The 24,391-nt window shown below is 37.6% G+C and overlaps 1 protein-coding gene across 3 annotated transcripts in view; it reads right to left on the bottom strand.

Moving 5' to 3' along the window:
* ZNF385D (zinc finger protein 385D) overlaps positions 1-24,391 on the bottom strand; it is a 684,297-nt gene that overhangs the window by 72,193 nt on the left and 587,713 nt on the right. For all 3 annotated transcript variants that reach the window (XM_070433332.1, XM_070433334.1, XM_070433333.1), the window contains one exon: positions 10,938-11,100. In XM_070433332.1, the coding sequence (XP_070289433.1) occupies positions 10,938-11,100 (163 nt within the window). The remainder of the gene's footprint in view (positions 1-10,937; positions 11,101-24,391) is intronic.

The following is a 24,391-nucleotide window of genomic DNA, read 5'->3' as shown; positions in this document are numbered from 1 at the left end:
TAATTTAATGATGAATCTGAATGCAATTATGATAATTAAAATAGCAACTTAATTTTATGCTGTCTCTGAAAAATGCTCAACCCAAGGGTTGCATATTCAAAGCCTGAGTTACACTGGTTAATGCCTTTGATTTGTATTATAAATTGGTAAATGCAATAAAGTTCAATTAGTCAAATTTATGGACTATATGCCCTCAAACCATTACTACATATTTCAGACTGTGTTAGTTTTTGCTGTTAAAAGGATTCTTAGGAGGGTCTTCCAGAAAATAAAAGTAATATATTGCCCTGGCCAGTTTTCTCAGTGGTTAGAGCATCGGCCCTCAGACTGAAGGGTCTCGGGTTCCATTCCCAGTCAAGGGCAGGTATCTTGGTTGTAGGTTTGATCCCCAGCCCTGGTCAGGGGCATGTGGGAGGCAACCAATCAATGTGTCTTTCTCACATTGGTGTTTCTGTTTCTCTCTCTCTCTCTCTCTCTCTCTCTCTCTCTCTCTCCCCTCCCCCGCTTCCCTTCCACTGTCTCTAACAAAAACAAACAAACAAACAAACAAACAAACAAAATCAATGGAAAAATATCTTGGAGGGAGTATTAAAAAAGTAATATATTATTATTTATTGATTGTTTTAATGTGAAACTTTGAATTGCTGGGATAAAGATATATAGGACAGAGGTGTATGATCCGTCAAGGAAGTGAAACTTTGGCGGGGTTGACAAGTAGGGACATATACCATTTCAAAGGTGCTGGGACACAGAGCTTATACAGAAGCCTGGAAGTAGAAATCAGCCAGGCAAAGAGGGTGAATGTATTTGTACATGTTTGTGTCCAGCCATGCATGTATGCACTAGCATACAACATGTGTACCATCTGTGCATAAGCACATGTGCGTGGAATGGGGTGAGGTATAAAGGAGGATTCTGCCAGGCAAAAGAACATATATGCCTTGATTTCAACCCTCAAGTGATTTGTTGGGCGGTGGTTAAGGAGAGATGTGAAAACCTGCCAGAAATGGCAGGGATGGGCTAGATCACAAAAAAAAGATCTGATGCCAGGTTAAGAGTTTGGAATTCAGAGAGCATAAATGCAGTTGCAATTCTTAATTTAAATATCTGACTCAGTTTGGGTTTACTAAGACTTCAGTACAAGCTTTCTGTCTCCTAACTACAAGAAATGTGCTGTGAACATGTTTTGTTTCAAACTCCGTGTCTATTACTAGTATATATCAAACCCTTCCCTTTCCCACTTTGGAGACAAAGTTCTCTAACTCTCCCATGATTTTACAGGTGCTCATTTCACATTCTGTCATATTTTATTATTGTCCACATTTTTTGTTACAGTTAAGATTCTACCTTTAAGAATTATTTTGCAGTTGAACATTTTTATCATTAATGTCTACTCAATTCCTAAGAACAGCACAAAAATAGAGGGAATAAACACCCCTTCAGAAATTAAAAAAACATACATACAAAGGCACAGATAGACACAGATGTTTCCGTAAGTGTGACATCTGTAGACAAAACCATTGGGACTTTAATTTCATTTTTAAAATTCATCCAGATTTCTAGTATTTCACAGATGCTGATTAGATGGCTAGCTCATCATTTATTTTATAGATTTGATGTGTATGGGAAAGAAAGACAGTCACATACACAGTGTGTACACATACACATGCGTGCATGCACACATGTATACACAAGTACGGGACCGGCTGCTTTGGACAATAAGATAAAATTATCACTAGCTGGTCATTTTAGTTTTAATTCCCCTCTTACCGTGCAGGCCATACACCAGCACCTGAACAAACCTGCATGGCAGCTTCTTTAAGCACATTAGGTCCTTACTGCCTCCCTCACCCATTATGCTGAAGAAGATACCATGTTCTTGTCCACATGAAAATTCACTGTGACATTCTTCTGTGATTCAAGGAGGGGTTCATATGTAATGTATCTAGTTCAAAATTCTTATCCGCCTAATGGAACCCGCAAAATCACATGCATCTTGATTTCCTCGTGCAAGGAAAGAACGTGGCAGGATTTTTTGTTATCCCATGTCACCCCTAATATGCAATTTGTCATCACTGATTCACACGTAAAGAGCCTGGGACCACAATATTCAGCTGAGCATTGGATGTCCCCCTCCCTCCCCCTGCTTCTGAATGTCCCTTCTCTTTTTCCATCTCTCTAGGTATCTGCTACCACACACTCTGCTAGCACTTATCACACATCTTGAGAAGGGGACACTTGATCAAGTCTCTTTCTTTGACCAATCTGAAGCATGACATGAGCCAATGCTAAGAAAAGAAAAAAGCACTTTCATTTCAAATCAATGGTCTCACATGGGTGCATGAACTCCTGTGCCAAGATGCTTGCAATAGGGCTCTTTATCATCATAGTGATTGTCCCTGGGAGTCTTTGTTTGGGACAATGGGTCAGAAAAGAAAGACCCCAAGAACTAGCACAATTTCCCCGATGCCAAAGAGACATTTATACCCAGTTGCACCAGATCTATAAGTGCTGATAGAAATGTGTCCCTTTTCAAATGATTTTATATTGCCTCATAGAGTACAACAGAGCTATGGATTCGTAAGACACAAAAGCCTTTTTTTTCTTCTTCTTCTTAAAGAAAATGTACAATACTAATTAGAAAGGCCTGGTATGCTGGGACATTTTTAAGACAGGTACTAAAAACAGAATCTTGTATGTAAATATGTGTATAGAATATTTATATATAATATACACCATACTAAACATATATGTATTACGATACCAAAGATACATGGCTTTCTGATGTCAAGCCCAGCTTGTACTTTGTTATACTTTTCATTATACATTTGGGATATTTGAAGCCTATGTCAAGAAAAGCAAACGTTTCCCATCTTCCCTTTGAGAACAGAAACAAAGCAAATTCTTACTTGTCTCCCGCTGAAAACTGTCTGCTTTCTAAATGACATTGGCATTGGCTTTTCCTTACAAACTATTCATCTACCACCTTTATGTCCAGATCACCATTCTAATGATTTACCTCCTGGCTAAATGGAAAGGGAAAAAAGGTCTGTGTCTAGTTTTGCCTGGCACTGGGCCTGATGTAAATAAGATAATACTCAGGAAAGGAAAGAACTCAGACTCCGTGACCTCATTATTGACTGACTTTCCCAAAGAGGCTTTGTTTCCTGTTGTACTTGTTTGCAGGCACTGGCCATCATTTTACATCAGATATCTTCTTTATCATTAGAAAAGTCTCTTTATCGCTCTAAGTCCCTGAACAAATAATGTGTATTCCAATAAACATTTAGAGCCAATATTAATCCACAGCAAATAAAGCCTCCTTCGCATTCATAGACTTTCTCAACGATAGATTCAAAAGTATTTCACTCTTGGCACCTTTTGAGAGGTGAGTGCAACATCCCTGGATTATAATTCTATATTTTAAAAAGGGAGGGGAAATAGATACGAAAAGACTGAATTATAAATGAAAAGTGTAAATTCAAATTGTAACATGGTACCTTTAATGAATATATTGGCAATTCACTGAGACTTGATAAAGAATTGTGTAATAGAGTCCAGGAGAAATGTTCTCAGATCTTGACAATTAGGCTAATTAACTCCCGATTGCTCGTCACTAAGGGGCATTAGAAATGTCAAGCATTCTTTATCTGTGCAACTAGAGAATCTCAAAGAGAAAAACAAACTTTAGGGTTAGACTTCATGACCTTTATGAAAACTTGCACCTCTAAAATTTGATGAGAAATATCTCAGAATTCCTTAGATTAATGAGATCCATTTTTCGTTCATGGAAACATCTACTCACAAAAAAGTCTAAAGCTTTGCTATGCTTTAATTCAAGAAAAAACTAATTGCTTCAAGTTTTAAAACTATCTTTTATCTTTTCAATAAAAAGTGCTCTGTAAAGAAAAAAATAAATAAAAGGATTATTTAAGTGTATTCTTAACAAACATGTCATCTAGCGATAAAAGGAGGTAAAGACATCTACACTAATAAAAGACAAACATGCAAATTGACCGTACCTTCGCTATGCCTTAAGCCATGCCCACTGGCCAAACAGAGCGACTATATTCAAATTAACCCAACCAAGATGGCGGCCAGCAGCCATGGAGCTGGAGCAAGCAGGAGGCTTGGTTGCCCCAATGATGGAGGAAGCCAAGCTTCCCGTTTGCTGTGTCGGGCTCTGAGCCCCACTCAAAGCAACAAAGTTTCAATTATAGAAGATAAATAAACCCCAGATACCTGCTTTCAGCCGGCCATGGCCATGGAGCTGAAGCAAGCAGGAGGCTTCCCTCCTGCCTTCCCTGGCAAGTTCTGAGCTCCTCTCAAGGCTACAAAGTTTCAATTACAGAAGGTAAATAAATCCCAGAATAAAAAGAAAAGAAAAGAAAAAAAGGAGAGGCTGGGAGCTTCCATTGCCCGGGGGAGCTTGGCCAGCCTGAAAACGGCCCTCAGCCCCTCACCCAGACTGGCCAAGCACCCCAGTGGGGAACCCCCACCCTAAAGAGGGTTTGGCCAGCCTGAAAACAGCCATCAGCCCCTCACCCAGGCTGGCCAAACCTAAATGGGGTGAGGGTCCCCACTGGGGGGGACCAATCTGCAAACAGGCATCAGCCCCTCACCCAGGCTGGCCAGGCACCCCAGTGGGGACCCCCACCCTGAAGGGGGTGTGACCAGCCTGCAAATAGCCATCAGCTCCTCACCCAGGCTGGCCAGGCACCCCAGTGGGGATCCCCACCCTGAAGGGGGTGTGACCAGCTGCAAACAGCCATCAGCTCCTCACCCAGGCTGACCAGGCACCCCAGTGGGACCCCCACCCTGATCTGGGACACCCTTCAGGGCAAACCAGCCAGCCCCCACCCATGCACCAGGCCTTTATCCTATATAATAAAAGGGTAATATGCAAATTGACCCTAACAGCAGAACGACTGGGAATGACCGTCACTATGACACACAGTGATCACCAGGGGGCAGACGCTCAATGCAGGAGCTGCCCCCTGGTGGTCAGTGTGCTCCCACAGGGGGAGCTTTGCTCAGCCACAAGCCAGGCTGTCGGCTGCCAGTACAGTGGTGGTGGTGGGAGCCTCTCCTGCCTCCTCAGCACTGCTAAGGATGTCCGACTGCAGCTTAGGCCTGCTCCCGCTGGCAAGTGGACATCCCCCAAGGGCTGCCAGGCTGCCAGAGGGATGTCTGACTGCCAGCTTGGGCCTGATCCCCCCAGGGAGCGGGCCTAAGCCAGCAGGTGGACATCCTCCAGAGGGTCCCAGACTGCAACAGGGCATAGGCCGGGCTAAGGGGACCCCCCTCGAGTGCACAAATTTTTGTGCACCGGACCTCTAGTAAAGTTCATATTTTAAGAAGAATATGGTATGGTAGCTAGAAAAGTATGGATTCTTATGGGAATTCACAGGTAGAAGGAAAAAGAGGAACGTGTATACATTTAAGAAATTTAAAAGAAAAGTATAAGAAACAAAGATTAAAGAAGTGTGTCTGCAGTGAAAATACTGCTGGTGAACAATGAAAGAAATGTTTGGAAAGGTAGGTCATGGTCAAATCACAGAGGGCCATGAAGTTCAGGAGAAAGATAAATTGAAGGTTTCTAAGTGCTGTGACCTATGTACTGTCTAGTAAAAACAGACAGCAGGATGAAGAAGATTGTCAAGGGGCAAGAATTGAGGCTAGGGCAATTGTATGGGCAGCACACCCACCTGCAATGCCAGGGAATGGGTAGTAACTGTGAATAAAAGAAGGAAAAATTTTTTCTTGGGACTGTGAGGGGAGTGGGTTCCAACAACTGAATCAACGTGTGAACTGAGATAGTGAGAAGAGCCAAAGACAACGAGCAGGACCAAAAATGAAACTAGGAAAACAGGATGAACAGAAAGTTGGGGATGATGGTCAAGATGAGTTTACCTTTTTTTTCATTTTTAATCTGTATAACAGAAGTGCTGACAAGCCATCCCAGTGAGTAACCAATGATTCTTGGAAAGTTAGGTCAGAATTGAGGGAAAGAACAAAGCTAGAAATGTGGAACGCTCAGATATCTCATCACAAGTGACAGTTGAAGCCATGGGGGACTATTGTATTTTATTGTTCACTCACACAGCACCCCCTCTTTGGAGGAAGTATTCTTCCTTGCCCATTATAATCAGGCTTGACCATGAGACTTGGCAGTGGAAGTGAGAGATATGTTATAAATTCACTTCCATTAAAAAGCTTTAAAAGCCTATTGATTCATGACTCTCTTTTCCGTCTTTCATAGAAATGATAATATTAAACTAGTGACTGCTTCATTAGCCTGGGCCTGGAATTAAATAAACATGGAAAGAAAACCAAAGCTGATGTGTGGTGTGAGTGAGAAAGAATTAGTTGTTGCAATAATCCCTGGGATTTCGAAGTTGTTTATTACTGCAGTACAATCTAGCCTAACTAAATGATAGGCACTTGGAATTAATAAGGTTTCCCAAAAAGGAAAAGTAAAGAAAGATCAGAGGCCCTAGTGGGTTTGGCTCAGTAGATAGAGTGTGGGCCTGCAGACTAAAGGATCCCAGGTTCGATTCCGGTCAAGGGCACATGTCCAGGTTGTGGGCTCAATCCCCAGTAGCGGGTGTGCAGGAGGCAGCCAATTAATGATTCTCTCTCATCATTGATGTTTTTATCTCTCTCTCCCTTTCCCTTCCTCTCTGAAATCAATTATATATATATATATATATATATATATATATATATATACACACACATATTTTTAAATCAAAATCAGAGGATGACTTAGCATAAGACTAAACCCAAAACCTCTGAATTTGTCAATTCATAGAAAAAAAAGAAAAAAAAACAAACACCAACTGAGTTATACTTGCCAAATTACTTTGAGCATAATTTCTTAATTTTTTTCATTACGGTTTTTTGTATAAAACTCTTGTATTAAAAAAACAAAACACTCACACAACTAGCTAGATCAGACAAAGTAATTCCATTCAATGTTGAAAATGGAAACATTTACTCTACGAAATATTCTTTAATAAATAGCAATCATCCTCATGTACTAAAGTTTTTGAGTGTTCAAATTATTTTTAAGACTATTACTTTAGTTGTGTAAATATTTCTTGTGAATTCACCAATCTAATATTCCTCATTAGACCACAAGGACTCAACTTAGGTTTTAATGTTAAAGAGAATCTTTCTTGCCTAGAGATAGGGGAGCTAGGCTTTCTGTGAGCAGTCAGTAGTTGATCACTGAGCATTCTCTATTACTCACCACTCCAGCACGCAGACTGACATTAAGTAATAAAAGAGAATTCCAAGATCATAAAATTAGTGAATAAAAACTTACCCAATGTGTCAGTTAGACATATTTGTTAGCCCAAGGCAGCAATTAAAACCCCTACTATATGATTTAGGAATTTAAGAGGAATTGTTTTCACAGCTCTCTTTTTATTAAATAGAATTGGGATGAAAATTTGTTTTTTATGAGTATTCTATTTCTTGAATGTTTGAGAAACCCAGGAAAAACTCCAAGTCAGTTTTATAATTCAAGTCCACATTACTTCTTGCCCTTTTCACTACTGTTGCCCAGCTTTCTCTTAAGATTCTTATCTACCAAGGCATTGTCTATTTAGCCTTTGTAAAAGCAAATTGTTTTTTATATATTTGGATTGGTTTTATTAAGAGTAATTTGGTAAAATGTGATTTAATACACATCTATATATTTTATGTATGAATAAGCCCCAAAATTCCAAAACAGCCTTGTGCATTAATCAAAATGGTTAACATTTTTTATTAAAAAAATATATGAACTTTAATTCTAGAGTCTTATCTCTCTATCTGTCTGCCTCCAAGTATTTAACTGTTCTAGGAAAATGCCTCAGAGACCCATCTTATTTTCAGGGTTGTGTTCCTTCCTCATTAGTATGAGGAAACAGACAGTAGTAAAAAGACAAGTAACCTTTTTTTTAAAAAAAAAAAAACTCGACTTGGTTAGCATAGGTGCCTCTGGTTTATATTGCAATACAAATGAGATAACAATTTATAACATGACTGGAGCTTTCTTAGGCTACTTCTTATAGACAGTTTTGTGGAAATCCCCATTTTATAAAATTTGGCTTAAAATACCAGGTTCGTGTGCCAGAAACCTTAGTCTTTCAACCTATGGGACTGTTTTTTGTTGTTTTGGTGTGTGTGTGTGTGTGTGTGTGTGTGTGTGTGTGTGTGTGTTTGGGGGTGGGGGAAGGTTGAGTACAGATTCCTATAGATTAGGAGAGCAATGTCCTTCTTGATGCTCATAATTTTCTTCCTTTGGCTTTAACATATTTTTACCAACTTGATACATTTGACTATCCCTTCTGCCTTTCTGGAATTTTCTCTAGCTCTAGTTTGAAAGGGTGTTTCACCATTTCAATGCCATTCCAACCAGTGGGCAAGTTCCGGCATTTCTACTGGGAATTGGTTTATTGTACGTAGGTTGACACCCACAGGCCAATCCAAAAATTGTTCCCATTCCACTTCTAAAAGGACAGAGCCTTGGTGACTGCCACCATTTATATTTTGGTCTTTAAGTTGAGAAATGGAAGAATGCGTTCAAAACAGAGACAACCCATGTGGGAGCCTTTCTTAACCCAAGATAGCAACTCTACCCAACATGTTCATATATATTGTTAAAAGATGTGCCTTCTCAATGTAACAGAGACTTTTGCATTTTAAAGAGGAGTCAATGAATTAAGAATAGAGCTACCATATGACCCAACAATCCTACTCCTAGGTATACAACCGAAAACCTCAAAATCATTTATACGCAAAAACATATGCACCCAAATGTTAATTTCAGCATTATTCATGGTGGTCGAGACATGGAAACTGCCTAAGTGCCCTGCGATAGAGGACTGGATAAAGAAGATGTGGTACCACAATGGAGTACTACTCAGCCATAAGAAAGGATGAAATAGCGTCATTTACAACAACATGAATGGACCTTGTGAACATTATGCTAAGTGAAATAAGTCAGATGGAAAAAGTTAAGAACCATATAATTTCATTCACATGTGGGATATAAAACTGAAATTTATGAACACAAAGCAGTGTGGTAGTTGGCGGGGGTTAAGGGAGAAGGGAGTCCTAATATGAGGTCACAGGAGAAGATGACTTTGGGTGGTGGAAACATAGTGTTATATACAGATTTTGTAACTTAGAAATCCATACATAAACCTATGTGTTCATGTTGACCAATGTCACTCCAATAAAATTAAATTTAAAAAAAAGAGGAGTCAAGGAAACCCAAATAGCCATTATTGATTGAAGTGTATAAGAATAGAAACATTTGGAGGAAGGAAATCTTTTCATCAAACTCTTTACAACAAACTCATCTCTTTAAATCAAACCCACCCCTTTGTTCTCTCTACTTACTATATTTTTGCAAATGAAATGCATTCATTTCTTTATGGAAATTATGGCTTTAGGGATGCCAATCTGTGCTCTAATATCTGGGAACAAAAATTACACTCACCTGCTTCATTACTGCTCACTCCCTGATAGCTCCCCAAAAGAAGGGAATACGTTTTAAATTAATAGAGAAAAGATTAATGCTTTCCCTGTAAGTTGTACATCTAAATTAATAAAGCGACATAATCCAGCTCTTACTCTGGATATCAAAGAAGTGAAGATGACAAGCACTTCTTTTTTACCTGTAGTATGTTGTGACACAAAATTAAATGAATCAGAGAATCGAGGGGGTGAGAGAAAATTCAGCATCCAATAGACATTTTACTCAGCACCCACACCTCGTGACAGTATACAAAGATGACAGAGGCACTCAGCTTCAGAAAGTACACAGGGTTCTCAGGGAGGACAGCATGATGCATCTACCAATAACACCTGGGTAAGGAACAACGATGTTGTCATGGGGACTTGGAGAGAACATCATCATCCCTTAGAGATTCACATAGGAACAGGCATCTCCCCAGATCCTATGTGTCTAATGGATGCAACCAGGTGTCATAAAGTCACTATGATCTGTTCAATTTGCTCACTGTAGCATTTTATATTTTTATCAGTCATGGCCAGGAGCGTTTCCTCTAGCTAAGACTATCTATGATGATATGGATGCTTCCTGAACATTGCCATTTGAAGGAACGGGAAACCATGTACCAGCTCTTCTGTTTTAGACAGTAGTGTATTAAATGTACATCCATACATCACACAGGACTTTCATGTAAAATTTGAGGACCAGTGTTCTTATATTTTCAGATGTCAGCTTAGGGAAACCCCACTGACTTCCCCTGCTGCAAATAAACTAGCTGTTTGCAGGAGCTATCCCAAGGGGCCATTCAGAGGCCATTATTTCACTGCGAAGACTCTGCTAAAAAGAGTAATTGGTATCAATAACACTTACCTGTGTATGCAGAGGAGAGGTTACCCAGCCGTAACCAGCCCAGAATTACTTAAAACACTGCATTGCTTGGGATTTATGAGAATAAGGCCTGTCGGCAATAATGCCCTTATTGGGGCCTTCTCAATTCATTTGGCATACCTTGCTGTGTACGCACCGTTCAATCAAATCTGCCATGAGCTCTCAGGCTAGCGTGCTGCACACTAGATGCAAACAATGCACATCAGAAAGGTTCACTTCTCAACAAGGGTTATTGGGGACATGGCTTCGAATGCCTTTATGACTTGTGTGTTGCTTTAAAACAGTCACAGGACTGTTTCAAATGCAAACTCTGCAGGATAACTTGTGATTATTTTAGTGTCTGAAGGATATTAAAAAAATGAGGGGAAACAATTACCATCACATAGAAAGATGGATCATGCATGAATCAACGTGGCAGGAACATAGGTCAGTAGACACAGGGTTAGACAAGGGAAGAAGCCCCAAAGAACAATGATGGTGACAGCAGCAGCAACAACAACAACAACAACAACAACAACAACAAAGATCGTTGCTTAACCTGTTTTGTCAGAGCTGGTGTTGATGGTATTGGTAGTGATGGAGGTGAAGGTAGTCTTTGCGCTGTCCTTGGCAGTGACAGATTTCTGCTTATTTTTCATGGCTTCCAGTGCTTTGAGCTTCTTGGCATGTTTCGTGCCTTTGTAGTGGGCCGCAGCCTGGCTCTACAAAGGAGAACAAAATGAACCATGCAATCAGGCTCATTTCTAAACTAGCATTCTCTGTATTACTGCAAATACAGACTCCCTTTCAATAATCGGTACCATTCAAGCTAATTTTGGCCGTGGCCAAACAGTAGGGTTCTATTTAGAATGATGCTAGAAAGCAATGGGAATAGAGTTCTAAAACCTCTGGTTGGAAGGGAGGAATATATCGCTTCTCTTAAGAGGCATGTAGCTGAACACTAACCACATCAACAACATTTTCTTTGCGGAGTGGGAAAAAAAATAAGAATTTACACCTGTGCTGCCTTTGTTCTGCCACAGAAGATGCTGGGCTCCCAAGTAACAAGAGCCCTAGAAAGAAATAGCTCTCACCTTCTTGGCTTGGAAAATGTGTTCCTCTTTCTACAATGTGTCTTATTAATACAGTCCCCAACAGGTGTCTAGAAGAAAAGGTTCACATATAACAAGGAAGTGGGCACTCAGGAGGCTGAGATCGAAGCTTGAGAGTTTAAAAGCAAATGCATTGCCTAAGTCCAAATGGAGTATACAGAAGCTGGGTAATTTTCGGATTCTTTCTTTCGGCTTGCTTCCCATAGAGGGTGGCCTTAGAAATTCAAGGTAGAGGCATTCTTTCAACATGTGAGTCTTTCATGCCCTAGTCCATTGTCAGGAGGCTACAGTGTGTTTTGACTATGTAATGGGGCCAATGCATTTTTTTTGTCTGTGCCTATATGTATATATATATAGTAATATATATTTTCCCAAGTTTATATTTTATTAAAACTATCTTTTTATGGTACTGGAGAGACACATTCATTGAGATAGAAAATCATCTTAAAGATATCTATATTTATTAATGTTTATTTATGGAGCAGGGGAGCCTTGGTGGCTTGGGTAGACTGGGAATGAGCAGGGAAATTCTTAGATCTGAAGGATTCCCAGCTCAAAAACCTTTCAAAATGTCACCTTGCAAAGAAGCTATCTCAGCGGAGACCTCTCCCTGTTAGACTTCCCATTACTTCCAAAGGCTTATTTAAAACCAAGCTGGTTTGGCTCAGTGGATAGAGCATTGACCTGAGGACTGAAGGGTCCCAGGTCAGATTCTGGTCAAGGGCACATGCGGGGGTGCAGGCTTGGTTCCCAGTAAGGGACATGCAGGTGGCAGCTGATCAATGATTCTCTCTCATCATTGATGTTTCTATCTCTCTCTCCCTCTCCCTACCTCTCTGAAATCAATAGAATATATATTAAATAAATAAATAAACTCAAGGTTCCATTTTGCAAGAAAAATAATAATCACACTGTCCTCTCCATCATAGCAGTTGTGGTAGGTGGGGTGTTGCAGTATATACTTCTATAAATGATAAATAATTAATCTACACCTTCATTTGCATCATTCTGACAAGTATCCTCAAAGGACTAGGTACCCTTATTGAAAGAACACTGGACAAGGAAATCATATATTAGAAACAGTTTGAACAGAAAGGACACTCATGCACCAGTTACAAGTTTTCCAACAACACATAACATCAAAAGACATAGTGTGAGTCAAAATATGAAGTTAACACTGGCTATAGTTAACTGACGAACCAGCAATAGATTGGACTGGTTTGATTCTACATGGAGAATGCAACTTTGATGAACAGAGAGGTGTGTCCCTTTTTATTTCCTGCCTAGTTCTTCTTATTAATAAATCAAGTCCTTTAGACATATCTTTTGAGGACAATATGCTATAGTCAATTAAATCCACAATATAGTGGGTCATCTTCTCAAGGCAACTGGCTACATACTTTTCCTTAAAGCAAAGTTCTTCTCTTCTCTCTGTCAGCATTCCTACCCCTGGTATAGTAGTAAATGTTTTATATACAATACCTATTAAAGACAGTGTTTAAATTAACATTAATATCTACACGTGCATCTCTAAAATATGCATTTTCAGTGGTATTTACAACCAAATAACACTTTGTTTTAGAATACCATAGGACCAGGAGAGTGTCACTATTTTGGAAAATAAGAAACACTTGAAAAGAACCCAACAAGAAAAAGAATACTTATACCCCCCAAATACTCTCCATACAGATACAACTAAGCCAATGATTCCCACCAGTGAAATGGCTCAGGGAGTTGTGGGAGAAGGGGATAACAAAATGACTAATAGTTGGTGTGTCCAACTGAGACACCGGATATATTAAAAGCAAAAGAAAACCAAGAAATAAAAAATGCACACTCATTTGTTAATTGAATAACAGCCCCAAAGCACCCTGATAATAATCATCTTAATTTAAAATTATCTGATTAAAAGAAAGACAACTAAGCCTCCCTCAAATCTGAAAAAAACACACACCAATGATATGAAGGTTCAAAGTGGTAGGAGAACCCATGATGTGTAGGATTTGGGGGAATGAAGGTGTACAGAATGCAGATAGCACTAGAGGAGATCAATGTAATTGTGATGGTGCAGGTGTGTGTCTTGAGGTGGAAATGGACAGTTGGAAAACGAATGCAGACAGATAACCCTCCCGGATATTATAAAATTTCTTTGTCATCCACCCTTATTTAATGTTTGTAGAATTTATTGGACTACTTTTAGGTCATATTAGCATTACTCTTTCTATGTATAGTAACCCCATAACTCTTGGTCCAACTGAATATGGGTGTGTTGTATAAAAGTGTATTCCTTGTATAAAAAATAAACCACAAAAAAACTAAAAAGCAAAACAAAAACCAACTCAGCCAGCTCTCCTTACTCTTACTCCCCTTTCTGCCACTTTGCTGGACTGGATAGATTATGCAGCCATATTTAATCTTTCTGTGACTGTAACCTAAGTAAGAATCCTGCTGGGAGATTTTTTTAAAGCAACAGTTGGCCAGAGATGTCTCTGTGGGCCTCGTCCGGGCAGAGAGACGCTGGATGTAACAGAGCACACCACATTCCCTCCAAGGTTGTTTCCTGTTATTTATTAGCCAGTTTCTGAGTCAAGTCTTTCCCAGAAACCTGGGAACCGTCAGACACAAGCAAACAATTATTTCTCCTCAGGAATGATTCCAAGGTTAAAGAAGTGTACTCCTTCATTATGGCACATTTCAGGATTTTGTATTTTAAAACTAAAAACAGAATCAGATGATCGGAGTACACACAGAAGTGAGCAGAACGATCAAAATTGGGCTTTGACAACTTACTTTTAAATGACAAGTGGAATATCGGGGAACCGTGCAATAAAAATCACTATTACCGACTTTGAACTAGCACATGACACTAGCAAATCTAACAAGTGGCAAGTGCTGACATTAAAGATATGCACACACATTCCTGAAGAAAAGAATGATGCCACTTTAAATGTCACCACCACACCCTAGTCGTCAGTAGCCAGTCAGACTGTTCAGTCATCAAAGTTTATCTTCAGAATTTCAAAATGTCTTCCAGTTTAAAAACAGTGAAAGTTCCAAAGTAGATAAAAATAACTGTTGAGTGGCTAACATTTGGGAAAAGTTTCATCCTTCTGAAACACACACACAAACACACACACACACATTTATATTACTTATCTAAGTAAGAGGATTCTTTTTAAATCACTATTACTGTGAAACTCACAGGATATTTAATATTCATGTGTTATTTTATTCCTTTAGCACCAATACCTGGTATACTGTTTGTTACTCACCATCTCTTTTATATAAAGGTGTCTTAATACATTTTTTTTTATACTAGGAAGCGTATTGTAAGTATATGTATCTGGTTACCATAACCAATTAATTTTCATGAACACATCATTCCAAAAGGAAAACATGATCTTTGTTAGTTAATATCATGTAATTTTACCACATATTAAGTTTATTAAAATATGAGAAAAATGAACAGTAGTTATTAAATAAGTTGCCATGTTCTTTGAGGAGCGCAGAGATAACCCATGAGTGAGGGATTCTTTTTTTTTAATTATCTGATTTTGAATATTTTAGCTGAGATTATTGTTTGGAGATGAAGACAACAATGAAATGATAAAACATGATATAGTATCCTAAAATCTAAAACACTTATTTTAGATTTATATTTGAAGAACTATTTAAAAAAAAACATTTAAAATTTTGATTAATCAGTACGTCATTTTTAGGTGGCATACACTCACTCAGGTCTAATGTTGAGGCACAGGCTTCGCCATATGGATTAAGACCCGTATGCATTCCGTTTGGTCAGTGGCTAGTGAAATATTTTGAATATCACATTTGCATATACCAATAGAAGATCTCCAAGTCCTGATTCCATCTTAATCCCCTTTTTCTCAACTCTCAGCTTAACTGAACATTCCTATAATGCATTAGTTCTCAAAGTGTGGTCTCCAGACCGGTAGCAGCAACAGAAGCTGGGAGCTTGTTAGAGATACAAATTCTCAACCTCTATCCCAGTCCTACTGAATCAGAAACGATGGAGATGGGGCTCAGCAATCTGTGTTTTACAAGCACTTCTGGTGATTCTGGTGCAAACTAAAGTTTCAGAGCCACTCATCTTAATATTAGTGGATTTTCTACAAAGATGACCCCTTCTTCTATAAGTACCCAAAGTCTAGGTTTTTTTTTTTTAAGATTAATGCATAATTATTTGAAGACGGAACATTTACATGTGTCTAAATGTCAGCAACATGCATTACCCAGAAAAATTATCAAAAGTTTCTTTCCTTAAGAACAAGTCATAAAAAGAAGTAAAAAATAACTCTGATACATATGTAATTAGAAAATTTCTACCCAAGACAAAGTAAAGCAAAATAGTAAATCAAACTTGAAAACCTCCATACAATTCTAAAATCCCATGTAAGTGCTTTCCAAGTCCTTGTGACTTTCTCTTTGGAGTTTTTTTTTTTTTACTTTTTCTTCCCAAGCTAATTATTATTGCAGCGTGACCCTTGGACCCCATTTTTTTTTACCTCTCTACTGAATGCTCTGCCATTATCCTTTCTGTGGGGCTGGGGAAACCCCCAACCCTATGAGAACACAAGCAAAGCTAAGCCCTGTATCACAATTCTTATAGCATCACTATCACAAGCATCTAAGTCACTATTTTTATTTACATTAAACTAATGTAGTGTTAGTCATATCCTGGTTCTTTCATTATGTACTTAGGGCTTTTTTATTGAGGAAAACTTCTCACCAGCAGGCAAATAAAAACCACTCCGGTAAGCCAAGAAGAGTGCCTTTTCTGTTACTCCACTTAAATGATTTGAAGGAGAAATGTACAGATAGAAGAGCTCATTGTTTTACAATTTCCTTACCGCTGTGACTACATGTACCTTTCAAATTCTCTTACACAATAGGGGAAGTGATGTAATATAGCTATTTTTATTCCTTAATTAAATGTCCTATGCAGAGTATTTATTAATTTATTTTAACTTTTGATTGTGTAGTTAATGCAGCAGTAGATGACTACATTATGAATAAAAATGAAAATTCACTGGCATTGAGACCCAAAGTAAAAAACATGATTCAATTATGAGTGTTCTCTCTGAGCTCGAGTGAAGGATGCCTTGTTTTCAATGTAATGTGTCCCTGTCTTCTGCACTCTTCAATAGAGAAATGGACAGTAACAGTCGTAGGAATGGGAAAAAATAGAATAAAGAAGATAATAGCGCCAAGAGTAAAATGATTTTTATACACTACCACTACTCACTGAAACAAAAAAAACCCCAAAAACCTAAATAAACAAAGGAGAGGCATGTCATCATTTTTCAGATACATTAGGTAACTCTAACTTTTATTTTATAAGCAACGAAAATGTCCTGTTACTAAGTGCTATGTGGTTGGAAAAAAAGAATCTAGATGGACTCAACTTTTCAAAGCTCGTCACCTCATCTACAAACATTCACGATTTTTAAACATTAAGCATTTAATGTTTTCAAGTATCTAATGTGAATGATAAAGTAGGGAGTACTCATTTGAATGAAAGCAGCTCATTTGAGAGGTTTTGCCTGGTTCCTGTTGTGAAACCATCTTTTTCTATATATTAGGAATCAAAACAGCTATCTCACTGACTTCTAATGTTGGGTCCCTCACTGGGGGACACAGGCTGGTAGTGGGGCTCTTGAAGCCAGTGTGCATGGTCTAGTTGAGCTAAAAGGAATATTTGGACCTGGTTAAGTAGGCTCAATATTTTGGGGGGCTTTTTGTAAGCCTGAGACCTCACGTGAGTTTTAACTCCAGTGATATAATCACAAAAATGTCTTGTATGAAATTGAGATGTATTAGAAACAACAACACATTGTCTAACTTACATAATCAGTATTCAATATCCATCCCTTCACAATGCCCATAGCTTAATACTTTTCTCTCTGTGTGATTGTCGTGTACCATTTAAAAGTTTGGAGGTAATTAGAAATGTTGAATTTAATTATGTCCGAGGGTCAAGCTGTCATAGGTGTTGGTATCAGCAGCAGAGAAAAAATGTCTTACTTTCTGGCATGAAGTGCATGCTTCCTCTAAGTAACCCCCGCCTTCCTCCTCCAGGCAATCTACCTACCTCAAGTCCCCATCTCTCAGTCACAGTCACAATGTCATTCTCTAGCAAGGAAATCTGCTTGTAGTGCACATAAAGGATGGATGTATATTCCTTTTATTCTCTTAAGAAAAATACCCCGAGCAGAAATCATTTTTTAGCCTTTGTATGACTAGTTCTCTCTGCATAACACCTTATTTTGCTGACAGATGTCTACTACCACATGTCACCTACTCCATGTAGTGTGGGGTATGTAGTATTGGGTACCACTGATGTCACTGCCATAACAAGGGTTAAATGTCTGTTTCTTCTAAAAAGAGAGTGACTCTATCAACAGACAGAGAAAGACCTAATGTTCCTTGTCATTGCGTCCCTAAGTCCTAATCTAGATCTCTAAACAAGTGCCTAGGAAATGCACTTGAATTAGCTTCATATTTTTACTTCAATATGGAAATATGCATATGGTGTCTCAAAGGATTTTACATGTGAACAGGGTTCGACTTAATTCCCTGCCATTCTCTGGCACTTTGCCTTATCTGTTGAACACACTTCAGGGAATTTTTATGGCACTTAATGCTGGAAAAGCATCTGGCACAAACACAAACTATTATTTTTTTTCTCCAGGAGAAACTTATCACCAACTGCAAATTGTGCTATTTATAGGGAGCACTCTTTGCAAAGGAATAATATGGAGATTGTTTCACTTTTTAAAAATTCTGATGAATAAATACTAAGATTTTATTTAATCTGGGAAATGCAATGAGTAATTCCAGTGATGACTCTGCACTTTAAGATTTATTTAACACAGAATTCTTTTAAATACACAGATAGACATTTGCAGTATTCAAGTGCTATTTCTCTGTTTATACCATTTAACTCTCACAATGGAATATTTATGTTCTAAAGCAATATAGGGAAATTAATTCTGACATCATTAGCCCATTTTCCTCCCTACAAACCCATGTAATAATATATATATATATATATATATATATATATATATATATATCTTGTATTTGCTGAAGAAACGCACCTTCCATTAGGGGAAAACTAATAAATTCCTTATTTCTCCATAATTCAGAGAAGGACTTCTTTCTATAAGTTTGTAGCATTTCTAATTTCTAAGTCATACATCTGAGAATTGTTACAATTGTTCCCTTAGTGAACTTGTCCCATAGATCACCTCTAAAATATGCAATTGTTAGTGAGAGTCTTCGGGTCCACAAAATAATGGTTTATATTTGAGCCAGATGTTTTATCAGTGTTAAGCACCATAACAATTTTCTGAAGCACTTTGGGTGCACTGGGAGTAAGATATCACAAATAACCTTAAGAACTTAGACTAACAGGCAGAATCCACCTTAATTTCAATCCTTTTTCTCTTCATTCATTCACCCAGGACTGACTGACCTGTGGCCAGATGCTATTGCAATTAAGGGATAGAGAAATAGTCAGACTGATAAATTAAACTAAATTTACAAGTTTGTTCTATTAAAAAATACTATAAGCAAAGTAAAAAAAGATTTGAAAAATGCAAAAAAAAAAAACTATTTGCAAGTCCCTTTGCAAAGGGGTTAAACACATTACTAATTTTTCTCTATCTTGGGCCCATGCTTTAGATACCATTACTAGCACCATTTGATCCAAGGGTTCACCCATTTAAGTTATTTAAATACAAGCTCCAATAAATTAATGGTGAAGTCCCAAATAAAGTGTGGAAAACTATGTGATGCTTGTTTCTATCTTGAAATGTGAAGCCTTCAGACACCAGGAAGTATCGCTGGGCACAAGTCAGCTCCAGCAGAGAGCCTTGTAGGCTTGGATAAGGGTTATGTTCTTTAATCTCTGTTCAAATGGAAGGCTGCTCAAAGGTTTTTAAGAAATACAGGAACATAAATATGTTTAAATTTTAATGAGATCACTCTGTCAGGGACAACTAGGCTGGATAGGAGGAGAGGGGAAAATGGGGATGGAGCAAAGGGTTGGATTATTATCGTAATGGTCCAAAGAAGAGATGTCCACAGCTAAGAATCTGATGACGAGACAGAAAACAGAGAAAGGATAGTACACACATTTGGTTAATAGGTGAATTAAAAATGTCAAGACTTGAGAGAATTGATGGTGAATTTTGAGGGGTGTTCTCACAGATTTCTGCTTCTTCCAAATGCATGATTGGAGGTTCTGTCTTCTAGAATTTTTGATATTCAAAGAGGTCCAAATTTATGGGGAGAAGACATGAGTTGGGTTAGGGCATGTTGAGTTCAAGGACTCTTTAAAACATCAAAGAAACATGGGCTATGTGATTAATTATTTGATATGGAGCTTAGAGTGAAGTCTAGGCTGTAGCTAAATTGGGGAGTTATCAGCAACAGATGGCAACCCAAGCTACTGGGAAATGCCATTTGAAAGGCAAATAAAATATTTTTTTCTTGTTTTACCACTGAAACACAATCCTTAATCAGCTGCTACATTTGAGTGAATGAACTAAGGCTCCAACTGACAGAATAGAAGACAACATATTTTTAAATTCTTCATTGAGCTAAAGGATACTTCACAGTTTAGCCTAAAAAAAAAAAAAGTCTTTTCTTAAAGTGCTTGAAAATCTTCAAGTTTCAGCCCCGGAATGAATCATTTCCTTTTCATCCTCACACCAAAATAAGTTAACTAGAAAGAAAGGATCAATTTCTTCTGACATATAGAATATCATATCTTAGCATTTGGTCTCTGGAGGCTGAATTCACAAGGATAAAGGTTCTATCATCAGATCAGTGATATCAGGATTGGTAAACTCTTTTCGTAGGAGGCTACAATGAGGTGGCCTCCAAACCTAGCAGGGGGCTGTTCTCTCAGTTAAAATTGTAGTGGATGGAATCAGCCATTTACGGGAAACTTATTATAGGGTAGGTCAAAAGCAACAAGGCAGGATGAGAGTAGTAATTGAGGGCTGACTAAATATAAAAGAGAGCTGTGCTTAATGAATATTATTAACATGTCTGAAGTAAGACTGTCTTAGTTGAATAGGTTACACCCTGTCATCCAGAAAAAGGGGAATTTAAAGATTAAGGTCATATAGATTTCTTTCTCTCCCCTTGATAAATAAAGGAGGGGAGAAAAACCTAATGGTATCTGTCTCTATTATGACCAAAGGATAAAGGGTTTATTTTGTAAATAATATTTTTAAAAATTTTTGTAAGTGTATCCCTGGCTGATGTGCTCAGTTGTTTGAGAGTATCCTCCCATGCACCAGAAGGTCACCAGTTCCATTCCTAGTCAGGGCACATGCCTGGGTTGCAGGCTCAATGTGCAGAAGGCAGCCGGTCAACGTTTCTCTCTCTCTCCCTCTCCCTCTCTCTCTCTTTAAAATAAATAAATAACAACATATTTTTTAAAAAATTATAAGTGTAAAATTTAAAAGTCTCAGTGACTATAAAATGTAAGCATTCCCTGGCTTCCCTATCTGAAGAAGTAAAAAGCTGCAACTCTGAGATTACTAAGATTCCAATCCATTTATTTTTCAATATTTTCAAATGTTAATTTTCAAATTTTAAACAGACTTTTAATGTCAGTGCTTTGGGGGATGGCTTCATTTGAAATGTTTTCCCAATAGTTTTTGCAATTAACACTAAAAAAAGTTAAAGAAAGTTTTCTCTAAGAATTATTAAAACTTTGACTTAGTAAATATTAAGAAGTTTCTAACCATAGGATTTTCCATGATATTATCTGAATCCCTACATTGCTTCAATTTACCAGGTTCAAAATAAGTTAACAAAATTAATGAACATCTATATTTACATGACAAGTTAGAGTATTTTGGAATTCAATCTTAAGTACAGGAGTTGTCCAAACTATGCTTGTTAATATCACTGCTTCCACCACTTAAACCAGCAAGTGATTGCCCCTTGGGCATATATTAACAATTTACTTTTTGCAGACAAGTGCACAAATATGATTAGCTTTTGCAAATTGCTCTTTATTCTGTTACTGGTAAGTAATTTTTTATATTATTACAGTGTAAACAGATGCTATTTTCCACTACATACTCAGCTGTAATGAGCTAAGTTAATGTGCTAAGATAACAAAAGAACTTCAAGAATAATTCAGTGATTCAAGCTTCATGGGAACCAAGAGCAAAATCAAGAACAAAGTTTGAAAAATGATTCCAACATTTAGTTTTCAACAAGGAATTATGGAGACCCTTGGGGTTGTTTATTCAAAGCTGTGCTTTCACGTCCTACAAAAAATCTTTCCAAAAGTTCCACAGCTTCCTCTGGTCATTCTGCTCTCATTTCCTGAAACTCCCACTATTAGTGCCACGCATTTAGGTTAAACATTAGATGTATTTGTTTGTTTATCTGTTCATTTAAATATTGATATGTTCAACACACACTTATGCTGTGGGGCATTCCAACGGAAATAGCACTAGAAAAGAAGATATAGAACATGGGAAATAAGATAAAAACCTGAAGAATCTGGTATCATGAAAGCCAATGAAATAATAGCTTGTGGAAGGCAATGGTTTTCACTGTTAACTGCTGCTGCCACATCAGGTAAAAGGAAAGCATAGAATGTCCATTGCAGTTATGGGATAGAGAACAAGTATGTTGTTGGTGATTGTAATACAGGACATGATAATTTAATACTTAATCAATTAATTAGAACAATGGATCTTTGGAAAGGTAGGCATAAATGAAAGATCTGAATGCTTGGACATGGAGTTGCCAAATCAGGTGGCCTCCATCTGACACTGTCATTCTTAACTGAGCACTGGTGCCTTACTTACTTCTACTAATATACGTTTCCATATTATAGATGGAATTCTGGAAACAGACCTGCATTTTGATTCTATCATTTATAAAAGCAGAAAAATTAGTTAATATTTTTTAATAACATCAATGATTTATCTTAAAATATCTTTACTTTTTTCGGAAAGTGCATCAAATAGAAAGTTTAAATAAAGAGAAGGAATCATGTAAAATAACCTATAAACAAATCATCTAGTATTAATCCTTGCAGACCTTCAGGGATTTTATTCTGTCACTAGGGGCATAGTAGGCTCTCAATATCTACTTGTTGAACGATAATTATATATTATTAAGCAAAAAGTAAAATCACACTTTTTACTGTCACATGAAATACTTGATTTACTTATTAACATATATACATTTATTTGTTTAATGGAGATTTTTTTGGATCACATCTTCATGACAGAGAGGTGATGTAGCTTGGTACAGTAAGTAACAAGCTAGAAATGGGAAGGCATAGCTCCCCACTAGTCTTCCAACTTTATTCATATACCCAACATAAATCATTTCACCCCCAGTGAAATTTTCCCCATTCCTGAAATAGAGCACTGTTACAAACGTTTATAAGCAGGATACTGAGTGAAATAATGTATTAGTTACTTTGAAAGTAAATTTTTAGGTAAATACTTAATTTTAATTATACATAGAAATATTAACTTAAGGCTTTTCTCCATCAATTAGTATTTTAAATTGGCTACTCTCTGCCTCCAATGCCCTCAATGTCTGCAATGCATGACTTGCTAAAATCAGAAATGCTTATTGCAGAAAGATTATGTATAAGAGAAGTAGACATCCACGTCATCTAAATTCGAGGTATATTTGTTACAGCAGCTTAGTGTTAACATAACTAATACACATCTTTCCATAGATTTTTTTAGATGAGGTAATAAAAACTTAGAGTTGCCCTAATAATGATAATACAGTAGTCCCCCCCACTTATCCATAGAAGCTATGTATCAAGACCCCTAGTAGATGCCTGAAACCATAAATTTTACCAAATCCTATATATGTTATGTTTTTTCCTATACATACATACAATGGATTTTATATAAAGTTCATAATTTCCCTCAAAATAAGATTTCATTATATCCATTTCACAACGAGGAAACTGAGGTTCATAATGTTTAAGAGACTAGCTTAAGGTCCACAGAGGAAAAACTTGAAACCAGGTCTTCCTGTCTCCAAAGCTCATGATCCTCCCATCATAACATGAATACTTCTTCAAATATTTCTGTCTTCAATGTAGGTATTTATCAAAATTAAAAAAAAATAGGTCCAGGAGAGAGAGAAAACATTAAGAGAAGTATATTTCTCATAGAGCAGCTTCCCCACCTTCTTTTATGACCCTCTATATTTTACCACATAAAGAAAACAATACCTTCTGTAATAATCTTGCTAGTTTCTGGGACACAATGTCAGGAACTCACGGAAAAAAAACTTATTTTTTCCCTTGGTACACAGCCAGACTATACTACTCTTATACTTAAGTGTTATGTGACTGAATTACAGACAATGAGGGTGAGAGAAAGTGATCTTCACTAGGTCCACCTTGGTTAGCTAAAACTTCCCAAGCACAGTTCTTCTGGCTCTTTTCCCTCTACCTGTTCGATGTAGGTAAGCATAGCCACTTGAAAGCTACACATTAAAGATGTTAAGACCACAAGATGGGAAGGCCTGGATTCCTGAATCACCACTTGGAGGAGATCTGCCAATGAATGAAGGACACATATTTTGGCTATTACATAAGCGAAATTTAAATATATATTATTAGAGTCATGATACACCTCTTTATTGGTCTACAGGACAGCCAAAGTTACATAACTTAATGAATGCATCAACCATATTACTATGCCTTAAATCTAGATAAATATAAAGTTCCAAGCCAGGGGAAAAGAAGAGAGGGTGTGTGAGCAGATAGGCACAATTAGGTCCACATTGTTTATTTTTTAGCTAATCTTTGCCTAAATGAAGCACCAAAGTGCTCTGAAAAGCTCCATGTTCCACAATTTTA

This window comes from Myotis yumanensis, unplaced genomic scaffold (genome assembly GCF_028538775.1).
Source record: "Myotis yumanensis isolate MYYU_CA2020_CCGP unplaced genomic scaffold, mMyoYum1.0.hap1 SCAF_14, whole genome shotgun sequence".
Taxonomy (NCBI): domain Eukaryota; kingdom Metazoa; phylum Chordata; class Mammalia; order Chiroptera; family Vespertilionidae; genus Myotis; species Myotis yumanensis.
This window is presented reverse-complemented; position numbering and strand designations above follow the sequence as displayed.